A 22,449-nucleotide genomic window follows, 5' to 3' on the forward strand; every position below is an offset into this window, starting at 1 on the left:
CCAGGACCCTGGGATTATGACCTGAGCCGAAGGCAGACACTTAACCAACTGAGCCACCCAGATATCCCTATGCATGTTTTTTTAAAAAGAGTTTTTGCTTTCATATTTTGGACTATGTTTTAGGCTTTTATGTGTCTGCCTAAGTACTGCACACTGTACTTAATTGCACTTTCCTTTGCAAACCGGTCTTTGCATTACATTCAACATAGTATCTTGTGAACCTAGGCAGGGTGAAATTTTTCTTGACTTCAGTAGGTACTCAGTTAATTTTTGTTGTTTACTTGATTGACTTTATCTCCTGTCACTAGAACTCATTGTTTTCCAAGCATGAGTGAAGTTATATAAACCTCTTTTTATCCTCCATTTCCCTGCCAAAGACTAGATATGTTTTAGTGGCAAACAGCTCTCTCTCTCTAAGGCTATTTATTGAATCAATGACCATAAATAAAATTACATTCTTGCTCACAAAAGTCTCTTGGCTGCCTTTCTCCTCCAGAGTTTATTTTGTGTTCAGTTTTAATTTTTTACCCATTAACAGTTAGAAACTTGTGGAAGGTCATGGGCCAGTAGAATCTGTGAATGTGCCATCTGGTTGGAATTTTAGTAGGCTTACCCAGAGCAAAGGCTATATATGGTAAAAATAATAATATCTGATATCTATTAAATGTAGTTTAAAATGTTATTTCACTTGTTTTTGTATCTGTTAGCCAAAGCAACTTGACCATTTACCCGTTTGCCAGGTATAGTATCTTAGCTTTCCTCTCATTTGGAAGAGGGGAGTCAGAAAAATTCCCTTTTGTACAGGTGAGATTAGTTGTTATATTAGGTAGTATGTGATAATAACTTAAAAAAATTTTTAATTTACTTTTTCTTGTGATATATATCAGATATGGATTAGAAAGCATAAAACTTGTATGTACTGTTTAAAGAATGATTATAACCACTATGGACAAGAAATAGAAATTGCCTGTACCAAAATGCTCCTTACTGGTCAACCTACTATGCTCCTTACTGGTCACAAATCTCTTCCTCACATCTAGAGATAACCACTATCCTGACTTCTGTGATCATAATTACTTTGCTTTTATGTACAGTTTTGTCAGTGTATGTATCTTTAAACAATTTATTTCAGCTCATTTTTTAACTTTTTGTAAATGGACTAATATTGTATATATTTTTTATATAGTTTTGTGATTTGCTGTTTTTTGTCAACGTTATTTGTAAGATTTATTCATGTTGTGTAAAGCTCTGGTTCATTTCATTTTCACTGATGTTTAGCATTCTGTATTTTGAACATATCATAATTTATGTATCTATATTGCTATAAATAATCTTGCCCATATCTTCTGGTGCACACATGCAAACATTTCTCTAGTGTATTTACCTAATGACGGAATTGCTGTAGGAGAGGCATATCTCCTAGATAATGCCAAACTTTTTCTAAATGGTTGTGCCAGTAGGGTATGAAAGGTCTCATTGCTTCATGTTTCCATTAATCCTTGATATTGTCAGACTTTAAAAATTTTTGCCATGAATGTATAATTTTTTTTCTCATTGTGGATTTAATTTTTCATTTCCTTGATTACTAATGATAGTAGGCATATTTTCATATGTTTATGGCCATTTGGATTTCCTCTTAAGTACCTGTTCACATCTTTTGCCTAGTTTTTTCTACTGGGTTTTTTTTAATTGCTTTGTAAGAGTTTTTGTTTGTTTTTGTTTTTAATATTGTTTTGATACCGGTCCTTTGTCAGTTTTATGTGTTGCAAATAATCTTCTCCCATTTTGTGGCCTGTCTTTTTCTTTATGGTGTCTTTTGACACATTTTTCTTTTTCACTGGTTGAATTTTTCAGTTACTTCCTTTTAGAGCCTTTTTGTTTTGTTTAGGAAAAATTTCCCGGCCAGAAGTTGAAGACATTCTCCTCTATTATCTAAAAAAATTTTTTTATGGTTTTTGCCTTTCACATTTAGTTATTTAAATCAGTTGGAACTCATTTTTGAGTGTGTGAGATAGAAAGTAGGGGTCCACTTTTATATTTATCCATATAGATCCCCAGTTGTTGCAACAGCATATTTTGAAAAGACTATCCTTTCTCTCTTGATCCAGAAAGCTGCCTTATGGGTTGCCTGGCTGGCTTAGTCAGCAGAGCCTGCAACTCTTGATCTCAGGGTTGTGAGTTTGAGCTCCACATTGGGTGTAGAGTTTACTATGATAATAATAATAATAATAATAAAATAAAAATGTTCTACAAAAGACATTTCTAGGGGCACCTGGGTGGCTCAGATGGCTTGGGTCATGATCTCAGGGTCCTGGGATCGAGCCTCGCATCGGGCTCCCTGCTCAGCGGGGAGTCTGCTTCTCTCTCTCCCTCTGCTTGTGCTCTCTCTTGAGCTCTCTCTGTCAAATAAATAAAATCTTTTTTAAAAAGCCACTTCTATCATGTATCAAAAGTTTTTACTTATGCTTAGGTTTGTTTGAGCTCTGATTCTGTTTCATTTGTCTATTTGCTTATTCCTGTGCTAGTACCACAGTATCTGCGCTCTAGCTTTATATTAAGTTTTGCTATGTGTAGGACAAGTCTTCTTTTTCCTTTTTCATCAAGAATGTCTTGGTTATCTTGATATTTTGTATTTCTATATCAGATGTAGAGCCAGCTTGTCAACTTCCACAAAAAAATATGTTGAGATACAATTGATAATTGCATTTAGTCTATATATCAGTTTAGAGAGAACCAACATTTTTGTAATCTTAGGTCTTACAATTCATGAGCATAGTATATTTCTTCAGTGTAGATCTTTTTTGGTGTCTCTCAATAAACATTTTATAATTTTCTCTGTAGGCTAACCAATACTATTTTTAGAAATGTGGGAGTAGGGAGGCCAAAGGGGAAGAATACTAGAAAGTGATAAAGAAGGACAAACTTTACTGATGGGGTCAGAAATTGAAAAGCAGCATACACAATTCATACCGGTATTTTTCCTACTCCGAGTTTTCATTGACAAAATAAGATGAATAAGGTCTGAGGATCTAATGTATAATGTGGTGACTATAGTTGATAACATCGTGTGGTATAATTGAAATTTGCTAAGAGAGTAGAACTTAAATGTTCTCATCAAAAAAAAAAAGTAAATGTGTGTGGTGATGGAGGTGTTAACTTGGGGAAATCCTTTCATAATGTACATGTATATCAAATCATCCCATTGCACACTTTAAATATCTTACAATTTTTCAATAAAGAAAAGAATAAGAAAAATGCAAGTTAAACTATGTTAAGATTTAAAAAACCTCTTTTTTTTCTTGAGTCCTTAACCCTATCCCTAAATACTCAGCTGATGATCTCATTTCCTGTTGTTGGATGTTGACTGTGCAACTAGAGCACTTTTAATTTTCTATTTGTGGTGTGTCTCCCATCACAAAATTTCTTATCTGCCCATTTTTTCCTTTGTCCCTATATCTGAGGAAGGAATATGTTTATGAGGAAGAAGTTCCAGTGCTAGTCTGTCCATGAGTAGTCTGGTTCCAGGACAGTTGGGATAGTTGCAGTTATATATTCCTTCCTACCTGGAGTATTCCTTTACATTCCCCACAGTCCACCAATGACAGAGACCCCAGAAGAATGATGCCCAGGTTTCTACTAGAAAGGTATAACATAAAAATAATTGATTGTTATATTCTCCTAGCTACATCATTTATGAAATGAGCCTCTTGTTGCTTTGACAGATAAGGCCACTCTTTTATCTGAGCTTCTCTGACCTTCTCCTGGGGATATGCTGGCTCATTGAGGCACTTCTTTATGGAACTTCAGCAGCCAATAAGGACATTGTCTGCTATAACTTGCAAGCAGTTGGACAGGTGAGTGGTACTAGACTGTGACTGTATCTTATAAGACAGGTATACTCAGACCTAAATAGAAAGCAAAGATAATCCATCTTGGTAAGTGGGGCCCTTTTGTTTATTGTTACACTTTGAAACAATAGCTCTTAATGTTTTTCCATATTAAAAAACACTACTTGTTTATTATATAAAGGGTGGAAAATTCAGAGAAGCAAAAAGATAATTAAAATCACCCATAATCACCCACGATATTTTATATGTATTATATATCTTTCCAATCTTTTTCTCTGTAAGTATATGCATTTTAAAACAAATAATTTTTTGTAAATTGCTTTTTTTTAACATAGCATGAGTGTATTTCCATGTAACGAAATTGTCTTTAACAATATCTTTTGAGATTAATGCATTTTTTTAAAAGATTTTATTCATTTATTTGAGAGAGAGAGAGAGCACATGAGATGGGGGAGGGTCAGAGGGAGAAGCAGACTCCCTGCTGAGCAGGGAGCCCGATATGGGACTCGATCCCGGGACTCCAGGATCATGACCTGAGCCGAAGGCAGTCGCTTAACCAACTGAGCCACCCAGGCGCCCAATGCATGGTTTTTTATTAAAAGACTATAATAAGCATTGGCTTAAATTGGGAAATACTACATAGCATTATGTATAGATTATAGATCTTTCACAGATTTTATCAGTAGATTAACCCACACAGTACCATCTGTATATAAAGTTTCTTATATTTCTCAGACTTGCTATGTGAAAAAGTAGAGGTTAAAATGCAATCTGTACTCACTGTTACGTGTTTCCTTTGAGATTTGTTACTAGAGAGAATATTTCTTTCAGTTTAGTAGGAAAATATTAACATGTCATTGGTGGTATGAAATCTATTACTAATATAAGTTAACTATCTCATATGAATTTTAGTATCATAGAAACATACTTTATTCAATCCTCCTAATATCTCATAAATTGAGTAACACTGTATTATTTTCTCAGCTAAGGAAATAATATAGCTTTGGAAGTAAAAAAAATCTGCATAGAATTCTGAACCCAGTTAACTTTGTAACCTTAGGCAAATACTTAATTTCTGAACTTAAGTCTCCTAGTCTGTAAAATGGTCATTAATAATATTTACCTTGTGCTTGGCATAGGTATGATTGATTCTTTTTTTTACAACTTTATTGAGCTATACATACAATAAATGACATATATTTATTTATTTAATTTTTAAAATATTTTATTTATTTGAGAGAGGGAGAAAGCATGAATGGGGGGAGGGAAGAGGAAGAGGGAGAAGCAGAGCCTCCACTGAGCAGGGAGCCCGATGTGGGGCTCAGTCACAGGAGCCCAAGATCATGACCCGAGCCAAAGGCAGATGCTTAACTGACTGAGCCACCCAGGTGCCCCTACACCACAATATTTAAAGTATACAATTTTACCTTTTTAAATATATGTATACCCCTGTCAAATCATTACCACAATTAAGATAACAAACATTTCTATTTCCATCACCCCCCAAAATCATTTCAAGTTTATTTTCCTTTACCTCATGGAGCATATAAATTACAATAGTTGCTTTTAAAAATTTTAGTCGGATATTTCCAATATCTGGCTATTTCTAAGTTGGTGTTTGTTGATTGTCTTCTCCCATGATAATAGGTGACAAATTTCTGTTCTTTGCGTGTCAAGTAATTTAGGATTTCATCTTGGACATTGTGAATGCTACGTAGCATAGACTCTGGGTTCTTTTGTAATTCTCTGGAGAATGCTGATGTTTTTGCTTAGCAGACAGTAACCCTGATTAGGTTTAGAATGTGAATTTCTTTTTTAAACAACTTTATTTATTTGAGAGAGAGAGAGGGCAGGAGAGGGGGGGATCAGAGGGAGAATCAGACTCCCTACTGAGCAGGGAGCCCAATGCCGGACTTGATCCTGGGACTCCAGGATCATGACCTGAGCCGAAGGCAGTTATTTAACCAACAGAGCCACCCAGGCACCCTAGAATGTGAATTTCACTTCATCATTTTTAGGTTCAAGTTCTCTAAGCCTAGTTCTCTAAGCCTTAGTTATGCTGGTTTTGGGCTGTCATGTGCAGGTATAGTGTAGTGGTTAGGTTGAGACTTATATGACATTATACACAGAATTAGGACATCTGCTTTTCTTGCTCTGTCACTTTTGGGATTCCATCCACACTTTCCTGCCTGAAAGGGGACATTCTCTGGTTTATGTGGCTTAGAACATAGGTTTCTGTTAGAGTTTTAGGTGCCTTCATTGAGAAGCATCATGATTGGGATGCACACTTGAGGAAAAGCTGTAAGAGAGCAAGAGAGAAAAGTTTGGGAAACTCGCTTTTGTGCAGTTTGCTTCTCCATATTTGACTCCTTTGTTTGAGGGAGAAGCAGAGCCTCCACTGAGGAGGGAGCTTTTCAGTCTTCAAGTAGTTAATTTTTATATTTTTCCCAGAGTTTTTGTTTGTAATCAATGGGAGGGATGGCCTGAAGAGGGCTAAAAAACACTAACTTATTTGGTTATATTTATTTATTATTTATTATTTATTTATTGAGAGAGAAAGAGCATGTGGATGGGGAGGGGCAGAGGGAGAGAGATTTTTTTGTTTTTTAGAGATTTTATTTATTTGAGAGAGAGAGCACAAGCAGTGGGGGAGGGAGGCAGAGGGAGAGGGAGAAGCAGACTCTCTTCTGAGCAGGGAACTGGACATGGGGCTCGATCCCAGGTCCCTGAGATTATGACCTGAACTGAAGGCAGATACTTAACCAGCTGAGCCTCCCAGGTTCCCTGGAGAGAGAATTTTAAGCAGGCTCCATGCTCAGCTCAGAGCCTGATGCAGGGCTCGATCTCATGACCCTGAGATCATGACCTGAGCTGAAATCAAGAGTCCATGCTTAACCGACTGAGCCACCCAGACACCCCTAGCTTTATTTTTTTAATTGTGATAAAGTGCATAACATAAAACCATTTTAATCATTAATTTTTTAAAAATTGTGGTAAAAAACACATAACAAAATTTATCATCCTGACATTTTTAAATATACAGTTCAGGGGTGGCTGGGTGGCTCAGTTTGTTAAGCGTCTGCCTTTGGCTCAGGTGATGATCCTGGGATCCTGGGATCAAGCCCTGTGTTGGGCTCTCTGCTCAGCGGGAGCCTGCTTCTCCCTCTCCCTACCTCTCTCCCTGCTTGTACTCTCTCTCTCTCTCTCTCTCTCTGTCAAATAAATAAAATCTTTTAAAAAAATCTTTAAATGCACAATTCAGTGATATTAAGTACATTCATATTGTTGTGTAATTATCACCACCATCCATCTCCAGAAATTCTCATCATCCCAAACTGAAACTCTGTATCCAGTGATTCCACTTCTCCCACCAAGCACTACCATTCTTTCTGTCTGTATGAATTTACCACTCTAGTTACCTCCTATCAGTGGAATCATACAATATTCGTCTTTTTGTGTCTAACTTATTTAACTTAGCTTAACGTATTCAGTGTCCATCCATGTTGTAGCATATGTCAGAATTCCATTCCTTTATAAGGCTGAATTATATTCCACTGCATGATTATACCACATTTTATTTATTCATTTATCCATTGATGGACACTTGAGTTACTTCCATCTTTCGGCTATTGTGTATAATGCTGCTTTGAACATGGGTATACAAATACCTGTTTGAGCCCTTGCTCTTTAATTCTTATAAGTATATATCTAAAAGTGGAATTGCTGGATCAAATGATAATTCTATGTTCAATTTTTTGAGGAACCACCATATTGTTTTCCATAACAGTGGTATCATTTTACAGTTCCACTGCATAAAGTTTCTAATTTCTCCATATCCACATTAACAGTTGTTTTCTGGTTGTGTGTGTGTGTTTTTTTAAATAGCTATCCTGATGGAAGTAAAGTGGATTAATGTGGTTTTTGAGTTGTATTTCTTTAAAGATTAGTGGTATTAGTGATGTTAAATATCTTGTTGTGTGCTTATTGACCATTTGTATATCTTCCTTGAAGAAATGTTTATTCAAGTTCTTTGTTCATTTTTAAATTTGTTGTTGTTGATTTATAGGGGTTCATTATGTATTATGAATATTAATTCCTTATCAAATACATGATTTATAAATATTTTCACCCATTCTTTCACAGGTTGCTCTTTCACTCTGTAGATTATGTCTTTTGATGCACAGAAATATTTAATTTTGAATTAGTCCAATATATTGTTTCTTTTGTTACCTGTGCTTTTGATGTTGTATTCAAGAAATCATTGCCAAGTCCAGTGTCATGAAGATTTTCCCCTATGTCTTCTGCTAGAAGTTTTATAGTTTTACCTCTTAGATTTAAGTCTTTGATCTATTTTAAACTAATTTTTGTATATGGTATAAGGTAAGTGTCCACCTTCATTCACGTGCACGTGGATATTCAATTTTTTAAATAACATTTGCTAAAAAGACTGTCCTTTCCTCACTAAATGATCTTGCCACTCTTGTTTAAAATCATATGACTTATATGTGACATTTTATTCCAGGCTTTTTATTCTGATCCATTAATTCTATATGTCTTTAATTGTTTTTTTTCTTTAATTGTTTTAATTACTGTTACTTTGTACAAGTTTTGAAACTGGGAAGTACAAGTCCTCCAACTTGGTTCTTCTTTTTTTTTAAAAGATTTTATTTATTTGAGAGAGAGAATGAGAGAGAAAGAGAGCATGAGAGGGGGGAGGGTCAGAGGGAGAAGCAGACTCCCCGCCGAGCAGGGAGCCCGATGCGGGACTCGATCCCGGGACTCCAGGAGCATGACCTGAGCCGAAGGCAGTTGCTCAACCAACTGAGCCACCCAGGTGCCCCTTGGTTCTTATTTATTTATTTATTTATTTATTTATTTATTTTTAAAAGATTTTATTCATTTCAGACACAGAGATAGAGAGAGAGAGAGAGCATGAGCAGGGGGAGAGGCAGAGGGAGAGGGAGAAGCGGGCTCCACGCTGAGCCAGGAGCCTGATGTGGGGCTCGATCCCTGGGATCACGACCTGAGCCAAAGGCAGACGCTCAACCATCTGAGCCACCCAGGCGCCCCTTGGTTCTTCTTTTTAAAGATTGTTTTGGCAGCCATCAAAAAAAATGAAATCTTGCCATTTGCAATGACGTGGATGTAACTAGAGGGTATTATGCTAAGTGAAATAAGTCAATCGGAGAAAGACAATTATCATATGATCTCACTGATATGTGGAATTTAAGAAACAAGGCAGAGGTTCATAGGGGAAGAGAGGAAAAAATGAAACAAGATGAAACCAGAGAGGGAGACAAACCATAAGAGACTCTTAATCTTAGGAAACAAACTGAGGTGGCTGGAGGGGTGGGTGAATGGGGTAACTGGATGATGGACATTGGGGAGGGTATGCATTGTAAGGAGCACTGGGTATTATATAAGACTGATGAATCACAGACCTGTATCCCTGAAACAAATAATACATTATATGTTAATTAATTGAATTTAAATTTAAAAAAAAGATTGTTTTAGCCAAAACAATCTCAGGGTCCCTTGAGGTTATGTATGGATTTTAGGATGTATTCTGCTGTCATTGGATGGAATGTTCTGTACATGTTGTTACGTCAGGTTGATTGATAGTGACCTTCAAGTCTATTAAATTCTTGCTGATTTTCTGTCTACTTGTTGTATTCATTAGTGAGAGATAGTGATTTTCCTGATAATAATTGTGGGTTTATCTGTTTCTCATTTTAGTTCTATTAGTTTTTGCTTCATGTATTCTGAAGTTCTCTTCTAAGGAGTATACAAATTTAAGATTTTTATATTCTCTTGATTAGATGAACTAGTTGCCATGATGAAATGACCTTTGTCCTTGGTAATATTCTTTGCTCTGTAATTTCCTTTTTTTTCTGATATTTATATAGCCATTCACCTTTTGTTATGTTTTGTTGTTTCACTTTCAGTTATCATTATCATGGTATATATTCTTACCTCCTTGTAAATTTAAATTATTTGTATATTTTTATTTAAAATGCACTTGTAGGCAGCATATATTTAGGTTTTAGCATTTTATCCAGTCCAACAATCTCTGCCTTTTATTTGTGGTTTTTAGGCCACTTACACTTAATTTGATTGTACTATTTTATTTGAATCTATCATTTTGCTCTTTGTTTTCTGTTCTGTTCTTTGTTCCCTTTTCTTCCTTTTTCTGCCTTCTTTGGCTTAATATACTATTTTTATTATTACCTTTTATCTCCTTTGTTGGCTTATTAGCTAAAACCCTTTGTTGTGTTACTTTAGTGGTTGTATTACAGGATTCATAGTATACATTTTAACTTATCATAGTTGAAGTGATATCATATTTCTTCACATATAGGGTGAGAATCTTACAATGTAATACTTTCATTTCTCCTCTCCTGGCCTTTATGCTATTGTCATGTATTTCTTACATGTATACTGTAAAGCTCACAATATATTTTTATATTTGCTCAGTTAATTATCATTACAGAGATTTAAATAATAAGAAAAAATCTTTTCTACTTACTATTTCCAATGTTCTTCATTCTTTTGTGTAGATTCAGATTTTTGTGTGATACCATTTTTCTTCTGCCTGAAGCATACTCTTTAACATTTCTTATGTTGTGGGCCTGCTTTTGTATGTTTGAAAATGTCTATTTTGCCTTTGTTTTTGAGAGTATATTTGGTGGGTATAGACTTCCTAGAAAATTTTAGTACTTTAACATATTGCTTCACTGTCTTTTTGCTTGAACTGTTTCCTTTAAGAAATCTGATACTATTATCTTTGTTCCTCTCTGCATCTTTCTTCCTCTGGTTGCTTTTAAGATTTTTCTATTAAAAATGAATAATTTCGGATGCTTGGATGGCTCAGCTTGTTAAGCATCTGCCTTCGGCTCAGGTCATGACCCCCGAGTCCTGGAATCCAGTCCCACATCGGGCTCTTGGCTCAGCGAGGAGCCTGCTTCTTCCCTGCCTGCCATTCCCCGCTGCTTGTGTGTGTGCACGCTCTCTCTCTCTCTCTCTCTGACAAATAAATAAATAAAATCTTTAAAAAATGAATAATTTGATTATGATGGGCCTTGGTGTCATTTTATTCACATTTCTTTTCCTTGGGATTAATTGAGCTTTGTACCTATGAGTTTATAGTCTTCATCAAATTTGGAAAGCTAGCTTTTGTCCATTATTTCTTCAAATATGTTTTCTTTTTCCCTTTCCCCCACCACTTGTACTCCTTTTAGGCATCCTATTACCTATATATAATGCTGCTTAAAGCTTTCCCACTATTCATTGATGCTTTTTCAGTTTTTGGATTCTTTTTTTTTCTTTGTTTTTCATTTTGAATATTTTCTATTATTATAGAAATATATATATTTCAGATTCATTAGTCATTTCTTCTGCCATGTCTAATCTGTATATTTACTTCATCTATTGTAGTTTTCATGTTTAGCAGCTCAAATAAGGTCTTTAAAAATATCTTCCATGTTTGTACTTATTAAAAATATGGGACAGAATATAATAACTATTTTATTGTCTTTTATTGCTAATTCTAATATCTGTTTCAGTTTTGCGTAGGTTTCAGTTGATTGATTATTCTCCTCTGTATAGGTCATGTTTTACTCCCTCTTTGCATCTAATCTTTTATTGGATGTCAGACACTGTGAATTTTATTTTTGGGGTGTACTAGATATTTCTGTATACCTATAACCATTATTGAATTTTATCCTTGGATGCAGATAAATTACTTAAAATAGCTTGAATCTTTCAGATCCTGCTTTTATGATTTTTTAGTTAGTTCTGGAGTGATGCTTAGTCTCAGGCTAATTATTTCTCACAACTGAGCCATGGTCTTCCTGAGTACTCTATCTTATGTCCTTTTGAATTACCAGTTTTTTGAATCTTGGTGGTAGGAACTATTTTTGGCCCTATGTGAACTATAGATACTGTTCTGTAATACTTTTAGATAGTTCTTTCGGCTTTGGATATTTCCCTTATATACATGCATCAATCAGTACTTGGCTGAATACTCCAGGAAGAGCCCCTGCAAATATCCAGGGTGCTCTGAGCAGCTCTTTCCTCTCCAGCACTCTGGTCTATGAACTCTAGCAGCCTTTGTCTTCCTGGATTCTCATCTCTATCTTCAACTCAGAGTTAGCCAAGCTCTGCCTCAATTTTTTCTTCCTGTACTATAGCATGGGAGCTCTCTTTAGAAAATAAGCTGAAGTAGGAGTGCCTGGGTGGCCCTGTTGATTAAGTGGCTAACTCTTGATTTTGGCTCAGTTCATGATCTCAGTGTTGTGAGATCAAGCCCCCATCTGGCTCTATGCTCAGCATGGAGCCTGCTTGAAATTTTCTTCCTCTCCCTTTTCTTCTCCCTCTGCCCTGCCCCCTTCCTCCCCCCCCCCCCACGGGCATGCACTCTCTCTCTCTCTCTCTTTCTCTCTCTCAAATAAATAAATAAATCTTAAAAAAAAAATAAGCTGAGGTAGTTCTATGGTTCGTCTCATGTTTCCCATGTTTCAGAGATCACTGACTTTGTTATCTGATGTCTAATGTCTTTTAAAACTGTTGTTTGAAATATTTTGTCTGTCTTTTTTGTTTGTTTGCCAGGAAGGTAAATTGAGTTCTTGTTATTCCATCTTGGCCAGAAGTAGAAATTCATAAGTAAAGCTTGGGACTGAGAATGTGCTCAAAAAACTTCAGCCATTTGGATATTCAGGGTTAACTTGGAGGTTTTCGGGGAATATATTATTTAAATAATTCTCAATATCTAAGTTATTCTTTAGAATACAAAAATGTGTAGACTGTATCAGATTAATGTTTCAATATTCCCTGTTGTCTTCCCTCCTGATAAACTCTCTTGGCTTGGAGGGAAAAAATGCTATTTAACTTGGGTCTTTTCTTTATACTGAGACACACAATTCATTTGAATAGTCAATTGGTCCATTTATTCAACTTTAGGAGAGAATGAGATGTAGGTATCCCTGACATTTCAAAAGTTTGTGTTATACCTCTTTGCTTTTACAGAAGACCTACATGAGTACCTGTTCTTGCTAACCAAAAGAAATCCAAAGAGGATTTTGGTCTTTGTGGAAAAAGGCAAAAAGCAAAAATAGCATTCAGTGTTTGTTTTGCAACATGCCATTATAGAGGCAGTGTGTTCCCCAACCAGCAAGTGGCACCACCAAGCTCTTTCCCCAGGAATACACTCAACATCAAGCTGCCATAACTTTGAACTGTGTATGGGAGCATCTGTGCTGCATCTCTATTTATTTTGTACATCCATTAGAAGATATTTCCGTTAACAAGGGTATCAGAAGTGACAATCATTACTGCATTGTTTTGCTGTTTGAGAATCTGTATGACTTTGAGGAAGTCATTTGATTTTTATGACAATCATTATTGCTAGTTGAATATAATTAAGGATACAGATGAATAGCCAGATAAAGAGATACATAAGTCCAAAAGGGTCCTGAACGCAGGAGCTTCTGTCCCTGTGGAGCTGGATGTGTTTACCAGCCCAGAAGCTTTCTGAATCCTGTAGTTTAGAGTTTTTTATGGAGGCTTTATTTTGTAGGCATGGTCAATTATTAATTCAATCTCTAGCCTCTCTCCTCACCCTGGGGGATGGGATGTAGGGCTGAAAGTTCTAAGTCTCAAGTCATGGTTTGATCTTTCTGGTAACCAGCATCTATCCTAAAACTATCCAGGAGCCCACCAAGTATCATCTCATTAGAACAAAAGGTGCTCCTATCACCCAGGAAATTTCAAGGGATTTAGGAGCTTTGTGTAAGATGCTCCTATCATTCTCATCACTCAGGAAATTCCAGGGGTTTTAGGAGTGCTGTGTCAGGAATTGGGGGGCAGATACCAAACATATATTTATTATGTCACAAGAGCAAACCCAAACTTGGTTCTTTTATCTCTCTCTCTCTCCATGTTACTGGAGAATCCTGGTACCCAGTTTAATACTCTTTAGAGACCCAGAGACTAAAAAATACATTCTTTTGTTAAAAATGGAACATTTACATTTTTTAGCTTTTCTACATTAAGATTTTTTATAATTTATAAAATTAATACATGTTCTTGACAAATTTTAAAACATGTTTTTGCATACCTGGGGTTTACAAATGAAAAGTTCACCTCCCTTTTCTAACCCTGACTTTCACAGTTTAACCAGTTGAGATTAAATGTCTCTGGTTTTCAAAATTCCTCTGTAACTGGTTCTTGAGAAAAAAATTGGGAGTGAGTGGAGGTGTGGCACTCCTTACTTGCACAAGCAGATGAGAGGTCCTAGATTTTCCAAGAGTCATAGTAAGGAAAGGACTAGTCACCTGATTTAAACAAACAAGATATCCAAGTTCCTTAATTTAGCTTTCCAGTTTCATTCTTTGAACAGGGAGACCCTTTTGAAAAAAATTTTTTGAAAACAAGTGCCAAGATTTTTAGAACATAGTTAGTAGTTATTAATTATTTCCACTGAAGCAGAATGAAAGAAAATGGGCTTAAGCAATAGTAGGAAAATACTTAGTTTGGGTAGAAACCTTGAGGATTATTATGCAGGAATAAATCATTAGGGTCAGTTTGGTGTTTCCCTGTCAAATGTGTGTGTAATTTTCATGTGAAATGGATTTGCCAGGTGATACACCAGATAGATGGTTCACTGGTTCTTAGACTTCAGGGTTTTATAAATGAGTAAAACTAAAGAGAAAAATGTGAGTTGTCATACTGTTGCTATTTTGTTAAATTAAGAACACTTTTAAAACAAGTAGTACTTAATTTCATAAAAGGAATAACAATTCATACTAAAAAACTAGGCAAAATAAAATCTCACACTATAATATGGACTCTTTAAATTAGTAGATTTAGCTATATGAAAAATTTAATTACATCACCTATGTTTTTCTCAATATTTCTTAGACCAATGCCTATTTTGTTAGGGATCACCACTAATTTTTGAACTGGCATTTGGAAATTATTGCACTATATAGGCTTTCACAGCTCTTTCCAGGTTTCAGATGTTAAAGCTTCAGGATGTGTGGATTTTTTGTTTTGTTTTGAGCTTTTCCTCCTCTACTGGGGTGGGTGTGGAATGCAAATTAGAATCAGGCTTATTCATCTCTTATGTTATTACTTTATTATGTGCCTGGAGTTACTGAGTTCTTGCCTGATTTAGATAATGAAAAGAGTTTTGTAGGAGACCCAGAGCTGGTCAGGAGTGAACACTGGCTCACTACAGCTCTAGTGCTTTTATGTGTCTTCAGTGAACTGGAACAGAAGAAATCAATCATTTACCAAGAGCTAGTCATTTGTTCTGGAACTTACCTGAGAAGCAAAGTGAGTTTGAAAACTAGGCTATCAGAAATAATTTCATTCTTTGATTAATAAATTAAGATGTGGGATTTTCCAATTGCTTTTTTTTTTTTTTTTTGAAACTCAGCCAACCAGTAAATAGATGTTACTGTGCCACCATAACATTGGAATCAGAAGGCTTTGTCTGGTCTATAGGATTTGACTCTGAAAGATGGAATCTGATCCATAGTCTAAGATGCTGAGAACTTTTAATTCTGTTAGATGATTAGATCTACACCAAGAAGATTAATTTGATTGTATATGATTGTCCCCCAGATCAGTCTTGGGATCAGGAACAGATTCCATGCTTTTTCCAAAAGGGTCTAGGAGTACTGCTGTGCTGATATCTCTGCTTATCAGAGATAACTGCTATGGAGAAATAAGATAAGGGAAAATGACAGTGCCAGACACTATCCCAGTCTGCTTCCCTATTTACTTTTGGCTATTCTAGTGTTTATTTTGACATAGGTTGAAGTGTCAGCAGTCACCTTTTCTTAGTGAGTGAACCAGGTTTCATTTCTTGAAGAATATGCTAGGCATATACTTTAGAGACACCAGTTTGGATTGCAGATGACATGAAATTTGTGGCTTGGAGTTAAAGCATTGAGTTTGGAGTCAAACAGATCTGGGTTTAAATCCCCCAGCTCTGGTACCTATTAGCTGTATGATTTTTAAGCAAGTTAATTTTTCTAAGTCTTAGTTTCCCTATGTAAGATACGAATAATGATAGGATTTGTAGGGTTGTCATGAAGATTAAATTCGGTAAAAATGCAAAGTGCTTGCCCCTAGTGTAAACTGTTGTTGTTCTTGTTATTTTTGGAGGTAAAATAGGATATCTGCTGATCTTCTTAGGACTAGAATTCACCTGCAGGCCTTTTATTTCCTCCCCATATTTATTGATCTATTACTTTCTGAATCTCTCTGGTAGAAAGCAGTCTATTAAAAATATTCTCTTATCTAGGATTTGACTTCATGATATTTGCTTGTTAATATATTCTCACTGCCTCTCTGACCTTTTGGACTTAGCCTGCCTAACTCCAAGGCCTAAATTTTACAGTAGCTAGGGGTTTGTATGACATTATTATTTGATTTTTAGGGTCTTTTATTGGCTTAAATATAATAGGAGTGCAAATAAACTTTTGCTGATTGATAGCTGACCTCTCTGGATTTAATTTCATGCTTAAAGACTCTGTGCCCTTCTCTATGGGTAGATTTCTGATGCTAGCCCACTTCAGCTAGCTTTTATTTCTTTTAGCCATTGTGTACTAACCGACATCTGATTAATGCCGTGGCACGATGTCTGATCTATGACAGAACAGATTTGTGTCATGATCAATCCCGTTTGTGAAGGGAAAGTACTCTTAACAACAACAGCAAAAATCTGTTGTACCCTAGGTCCATGTAACAGAAGTAGCTGTATCTAACACTGTTAAGTGTTTTGGGACATCTAGAGTCTACTTTAGAGTGGAATTCTCTCCCTGTATTTTCTGTTGCTCAGAAAATGGGTTCTTGTCTACATAGAGACAAGAATGAACTTGTTTAAAAATGTCATCTGAGAGGGGCACCTGGGTGGCTCAGTCGTTAAGTGTCTGCCTTCGGCTCAGGTCATGATCCCAGTGTCCTGGGATTGAGCCCTGCATTGGGCTCCCTGCTGAGCAGGAACCCTGCTTCTCCCTCTCCCACTCCCCCTGCTTGTGTTCCCTCTCTTGCTGTGTCTCTGTCAAATAAATAAATAAAATCTTAAATCTTTTTTTTAAGATTTTATTTTTATTTATTCATTTGAGAGAGCGAGAATGAGAAAGAGAGAGAGCACATGAGGGGGGGAGGGTCAGAGGGAGAAGCAGACTCTGCGGGACTTGATCCCGGGACTCCAGGATCATGACCTGAGCCGAAGGCAGTCGCTTAACCAACTGAGCCACCCAGGCGCCCCTAAAATCTTAAATCTTTAAAAAAAATGTCATCTGAGAGTATTTTTATACTAGATTGTACTCATTTCTATTTTCAGTTGATAAGCTTGAGCTGACATCTTTTCAAGACAATTTTACAAAAAAGTAGAAAACCACATTTGAAATTTAGGTATCTTCATTTTGTAAGAGTGAACTAAATAAGCTATTGAGATCTTGTTTAGTTTCAGGATTTAATAAAAAAAAAACAAAAAAAAAGCCTGGTTGAAAACTGAGACTCTGGAATTATATTTTGGTGTATGGAATATTTGGGGCAAATAAATTCTTACATTAATTTTTTACTAATAATAGAAGTAAACTTGTTTCGGGGCGCCTGGGTGGCTCAGTTGTTAAGCGTCTGCCTTCGGCTCAGGTCACGATCCCAGGGGCCTGGGATCGAGCCCCGCATCAGGCTCCCTGCTCGGTGGGAAGCCTGCTTCTTTCTCTCCCACTCCCCCTGCTTGTGTTCCCTCTCTCGCTGTGTCTCTCTGTCAAATAAATAAATAAAATCTTAAAAAAAAAAAAGAAGTAAACTTGTTTCTGCCACATAACAGACCTTAAATAAATCACGTTAAAATACTAGTTTTGGTTTTTTCATCACAAAAATAGAATGAAATGTCAGTATATATGTAAAAGTACTTTTAAGTTCTAAAGCATTATACACATATAAGGTTGAATAGAAGGTTCTTGCTCATCTTCCCTATTATAAATTCTTCTTTATACATGGTATTGATTCAGTAACTGTTTGCCTCACTGGGATTTTAGGAGAATAAAGATGATGGATTTGATGAGTTGTGAGTGTCTCAAAAGAATACAAGGTAGTTAGGATGATAAATTTAATTTAATTTTTAAAAGATTTTATTTATTCATTTGAGAGAGCACAAGCAAGGGGAGAGGCAGAAGGAGAGGGAGAAGCAGACTCCCCGCCAAGCTGGGAGACTGACATGGGGCTTGATCCCAGGACCTGGAGATCATGACCTGAGCCGAAGGCAGATGCTTAACCATCTCAGCCTCCCAGGTGCCCCAAAGGATGATAAATTTATAATTAGTCACCTCTGTTTGATATTGAAGAATGTTAACATTTGTCATAATCATCAAGGTTATTAACAACAATACTCTCAGGCTTTAACAAATTTTTAAATCTGAAAGCTGCAAGAAATGTCAAATTTAGAATATTTACATATCTAGTGGGAGGGTGGAGGAATCCGTCAGATATAATGACATCCTGGTTCCCTCTACTGGGCTTAAATGAAATTACCTTTTTTTTTTTTAAGTTTTAATTTTAATTCCAGTTGGTTAACATACAGTGTTATATTAGTTTCAGGCATACAATATAATGATTCAACACGTCCATACATCACCTGGTGCTCATCATGACAGGTGTACTCCTTAATCCCCATCACTTATTTTACCCAAGCCCCCAACTCTGCTTTTCTAATTAAAAGTCTGTTTCTTGGTGTCTTTCTCTTTCCCTTTGCTCTTTTGTTTCTTAAATTCCACGTATGAGTGAAATCATATGGTATTTGTCTTTCTCTGACTATTTCACTTAGCATAATATTCTCTAGATCCATCCATGTTGTTGCAAATGGAAGATTTCATTCTTTTTTATGGGTGAATCATATTCCATTGTATATAATGGATACCTATTGTTTCTTAAAACTTGTTTCCTTGGCATAGAATGATCAGTGTCTTTAAGTGTCAACAAGAGGAGAGAGGAAGACAGGGGAATCAGATCACGTTTCAAATTTTACTGCCAATGTTGAAGAGCCATGTAATTTAGAGGACACTGCTCCCTACTTATAGATCATCACTTCTCTCACATGTTTGCCTTAGTAATGGTGGGAAAGTTTTAGGGATCTTTCTTTATAGATTTTTTTCTAAAAACTAAACTTGCATCTGCCTATGGCCTTGGATAAAGAAACTTGGAGTTATTAGATGAAAATGTATTGTTTACACTTTGTCAGTCATTATACTATACGTTGGAGCACACATCCTTTAAAGTTTGTTCATGAGATTGCAGAAATTCAGTCACATCTTCAGGCTCCACTTCTAGTTCTCTCACAATTTCCACCACATCTGAAGTACTTCCTCCACTGAAGTCTTAAACACCTCAAAGTCATACATGAGGGTTGGAAACAGCTTCTTCCAAACTCCTGTTAATGTTGATATTTTGACCTCTTCCAAAGAATCACAGATGTTCTTAATGTTACCTAGAATGATGAATCTTTTCCAGAGGTTTTCAATTTACTTTATCCAGATCCATCAGAGAAATCACAATCTGTGACAGTTATAGTCTTATGAAATGTATTTATTAAATAATAAAACTTGAAATTCTAAATTATTCCTTGATCCATGGGCTGCAGGATGGATATTGTGTTAGGAGGCAGGAAAACAATATTAATCTCATCATATATTTCTTTTTTTCTTTTTTTTTAAGATTTTATTTATTTATTTGAGAGAGAGAGAGAATGAGAGATAGCACGCGAGGGAGGAGGGTCAGAGGGAGAAGCAGACTCCCCGCTGAGCAGGGAGCCCTATGTGGGACTCGATCCTGGGACTCCAGGATCATGACCTGAGCCAAAGGCAATCGCTTAACCAACTGAGCCACCCAGGCGCCCCTATTTTTTTCTTTCTTTTTATTTATTTGACAGAGAGAGACACAGCGAGAGATGGAACACAAGCAGGGGGAGTGGGAGAGGGAGAAGCAGGCTTCCCGCTGAGTGGGGAGCCCGATGCGGGGCTTGATCCCAGGACCCTGGGATCATGACCTGAGCCGAAGGCAGACGCCTAACAACTGAGCCCCTCATTGTATATTTCTGTCAGAGCTCTTGTGTGACTCAGTACATTGTCAATGAGCAGTAATATTTTGAAAAGAATCTTTCTTTTTCTGAGCAGCAGGTCTCAACAGTGGGCTTAAAATATTCAGTAAACCATGTTGTAAACAGATGTGCTGTCATTCAGGCTTTTTTTTTTTTTTTTTTTTCATTTCTAGAGCACAGGCAGAGTAGATTTAGCATGATCCCGGGGTGCCTCAGTGCCTCAGGTCATGATCCCAGAGTCCTGGGATCGAGCCCCATGTTGGGCTCCCTGCTCAGCTGGAGCCTGCTTCTGTCTCTCCTTCCTGCTTGTGCTCTCTCTCGCTGTCTCTGTCACTATCTGTTTCTCTCTCCCAAATAAATAAATAATAAAATCTTTTCAAAAATAATAGTAATGATCCCTAAGTGAACTAATAGATATAAGTATTGAACACTGACAGCTGCTTATATTATAAAAAGACAGGCTATTTGATGCTATGTGTTTCTTGAAGGAAGAACATGCCACAACCTATGAAATATTACTGGTCATTGACTCTAAAACCCCTGAATTTGACCTTTTAGGGTGGTAGTATATATCTAACCATCAATAAACAGAAAATACCGAGACAAAAAATATGATAAACTATACCATAGAGGTGTGATCAGAAGAATACAGAGGAATCTGTGGAAAATTAAAGGATAAAAAACTGATTTGGGGGCACCTAGGTGGTGCAGTTGGTTAAGTGTCCGACTCTTGGTTTTGGCTCAGGTTGTGATCTCAGGGTTGTGGGATTGAGCCCTGTATCAGGCTCCATGCTCTGTGTGGAGTCTGCTTGAGGCTCTCTCTCCCTCTGCCCCCCTCAAAAATAAGTAAATCTTTAAAAAATTTTTGATTTCTTCAACAAATCAATAAATAATAATGAAAAAAACCCAAAAGATGGAAGGGGAAACTGGTGTTTAGAAGAGATTTAAAAATATATATATATATTGCAGAGGCAGGACTTCTGGAAAGGTGGTGTGAAGCGCTCGAAAGACCTACTGCCCAGTGAAACAGCTATTTAACTGTGAAAATTATAAGAAAACAACCATGTAAAGTCACTGGAAATTGTCCTATGGATATAAAACAAATAGACAAATATTTATTCAAGAAACTTTATTAAATCTTAATAGAGCAGTGAGAATCTATGGCATTTGAGACATGACTTGTTTGCCTCTTCCTGTCAGACGTGTGATGAAAGCTCTACTCTAGGTGCTTTACTGTGAGTGGGTGTGGCCAAGAGATGGAAACTCCCTCCCCACCCAGCTCCTGGTCTAGGGCTACAGTTTCATTCCAGGAGGGGCAGCAGAAGACTGCCAACATCATCATCCTTCCCAACCCTATGCTCTGTTTCAGACAGGTACAGCTAAGGGAACAGAGACTTCTTTCTCCTACTCACCCCCTATTCATAGAGCAAGGGCTCTGCCTCATATGCAACAGGCAGAGAATACTGGGGCCTGATGACACTTGTGCCAACTTGCTTATATATTGGAGGCTGGTAGAGATAAGCCAAAAGAACCAGGGTCTGCCATTCCCCTTTCCCTGTGCTTCTGGTGTCATATCCAAAAAATCATTGCCAAGACTAATTAGGCATTTTCCTCTATGTTTTCTTCTGGAAGCTTACAATTTCAGGTCATATATTTAAATCTTAATCCATTCTGAGTTGACTTTTCTGTATAGTATAAGGATCCAATTCCTTTTTTTTAAAATGTGAATATCCAGTTTTGCCATCACCCTATATTGAAGAGATTATTCTTTACCCATTGTTTATTCTTGGTTCCTTTGTCAAAGATTAGTTATATGGTTGTTTATTTCTGGGCTCTCAATTCTGGTTTTTTTTTCTTACATGTCTGTTTTTATTCTATATTATTTTGCTTACTCTACCATATTATACCAATTGCCATAAGCATTATTTTGCTTACTGTATCATATTATTTTGCTTCCTATAGCTTTGTAATATAATAGGAAATCAGGAAGTATGATGCATTCATTTTTGTTGTTCTTGCTCAAGATTGCTTTAGCTATTCAGGGTCTTTTGTGTTTACATTTTTCTCCAAAAAATGTCATTGGAATTTTATAGGGATTGAACCTGTAGATTATTTTGGCTAGTATGGACATTTTAATAATCCTAATTCTTCTAGTCCATGGGCACAGGATATCTTTCCATTTATGTGTGTCTTCAGTTTCTTTCATTAGTGTTTTAAGAGTCTTGAGCGTACAGATTTTTCATCTCCTTGGCTAAATTTTTTTTTCTTTTTCTTTTTTTATTTGACAGAGAGAGAGAGAGAGACAGCGAGAGAGGGAACACGAGCAGGGGCAGAGGGAGAGGGAGAAGCAGGCTTCCCGCTGAGCAGGGAGCCCGATGCGGGGCTTGATCCCAGGACCCTGGGATCATGACCTGAGCCAAAGGCAGATGCTTAACAACTGAGCCACCCAGGCACCCCTTGGCTAAACTTTTTCTTACATATTTTATTATT

The 22,449-nt window shown here is 36.6% G+C and overlaps 1 protein-coding gene across 1 annotated transcript in view; it reads left to right on the forward strand.

Moving 5' to 3' along the window:
* Positions 1-22,449, forward strand: part of TMEM116 (transmembrane protein 116) — a 50,750-nt gene that overhangs the window by 4,295 nt on the left and 24,006 nt on the right. Inside the window, exon 4 of the mRNA XM_028116440.1 lies at positions 3,723-3,854. Coding sequence (XP_027972241.1) covers positions 3,723-3,854 — 132 coding nt within the window. The remainder of the gene's footprint in view (positions 1-3,722; positions 3,855-22,449) is intronic.

The sequence above is a fragment of the Eumetopias jubatus genome, unplaced genomic scaffold, assembly GCF_037043125.1.
Source record: "Eumetopias jubatus isolate StellerSeaLion01/CBP00866 unplaced genomic scaffold, mEumJub1_p1.0 scaffold_16, whole genome shotgun sequence".
Classification (NCBI taxonomy): Eukaryota; Metazoa; Chordata; class Mammalia; order Carnivora; family Otariidae; genus Eumetopias; species Eumetopias jubatus.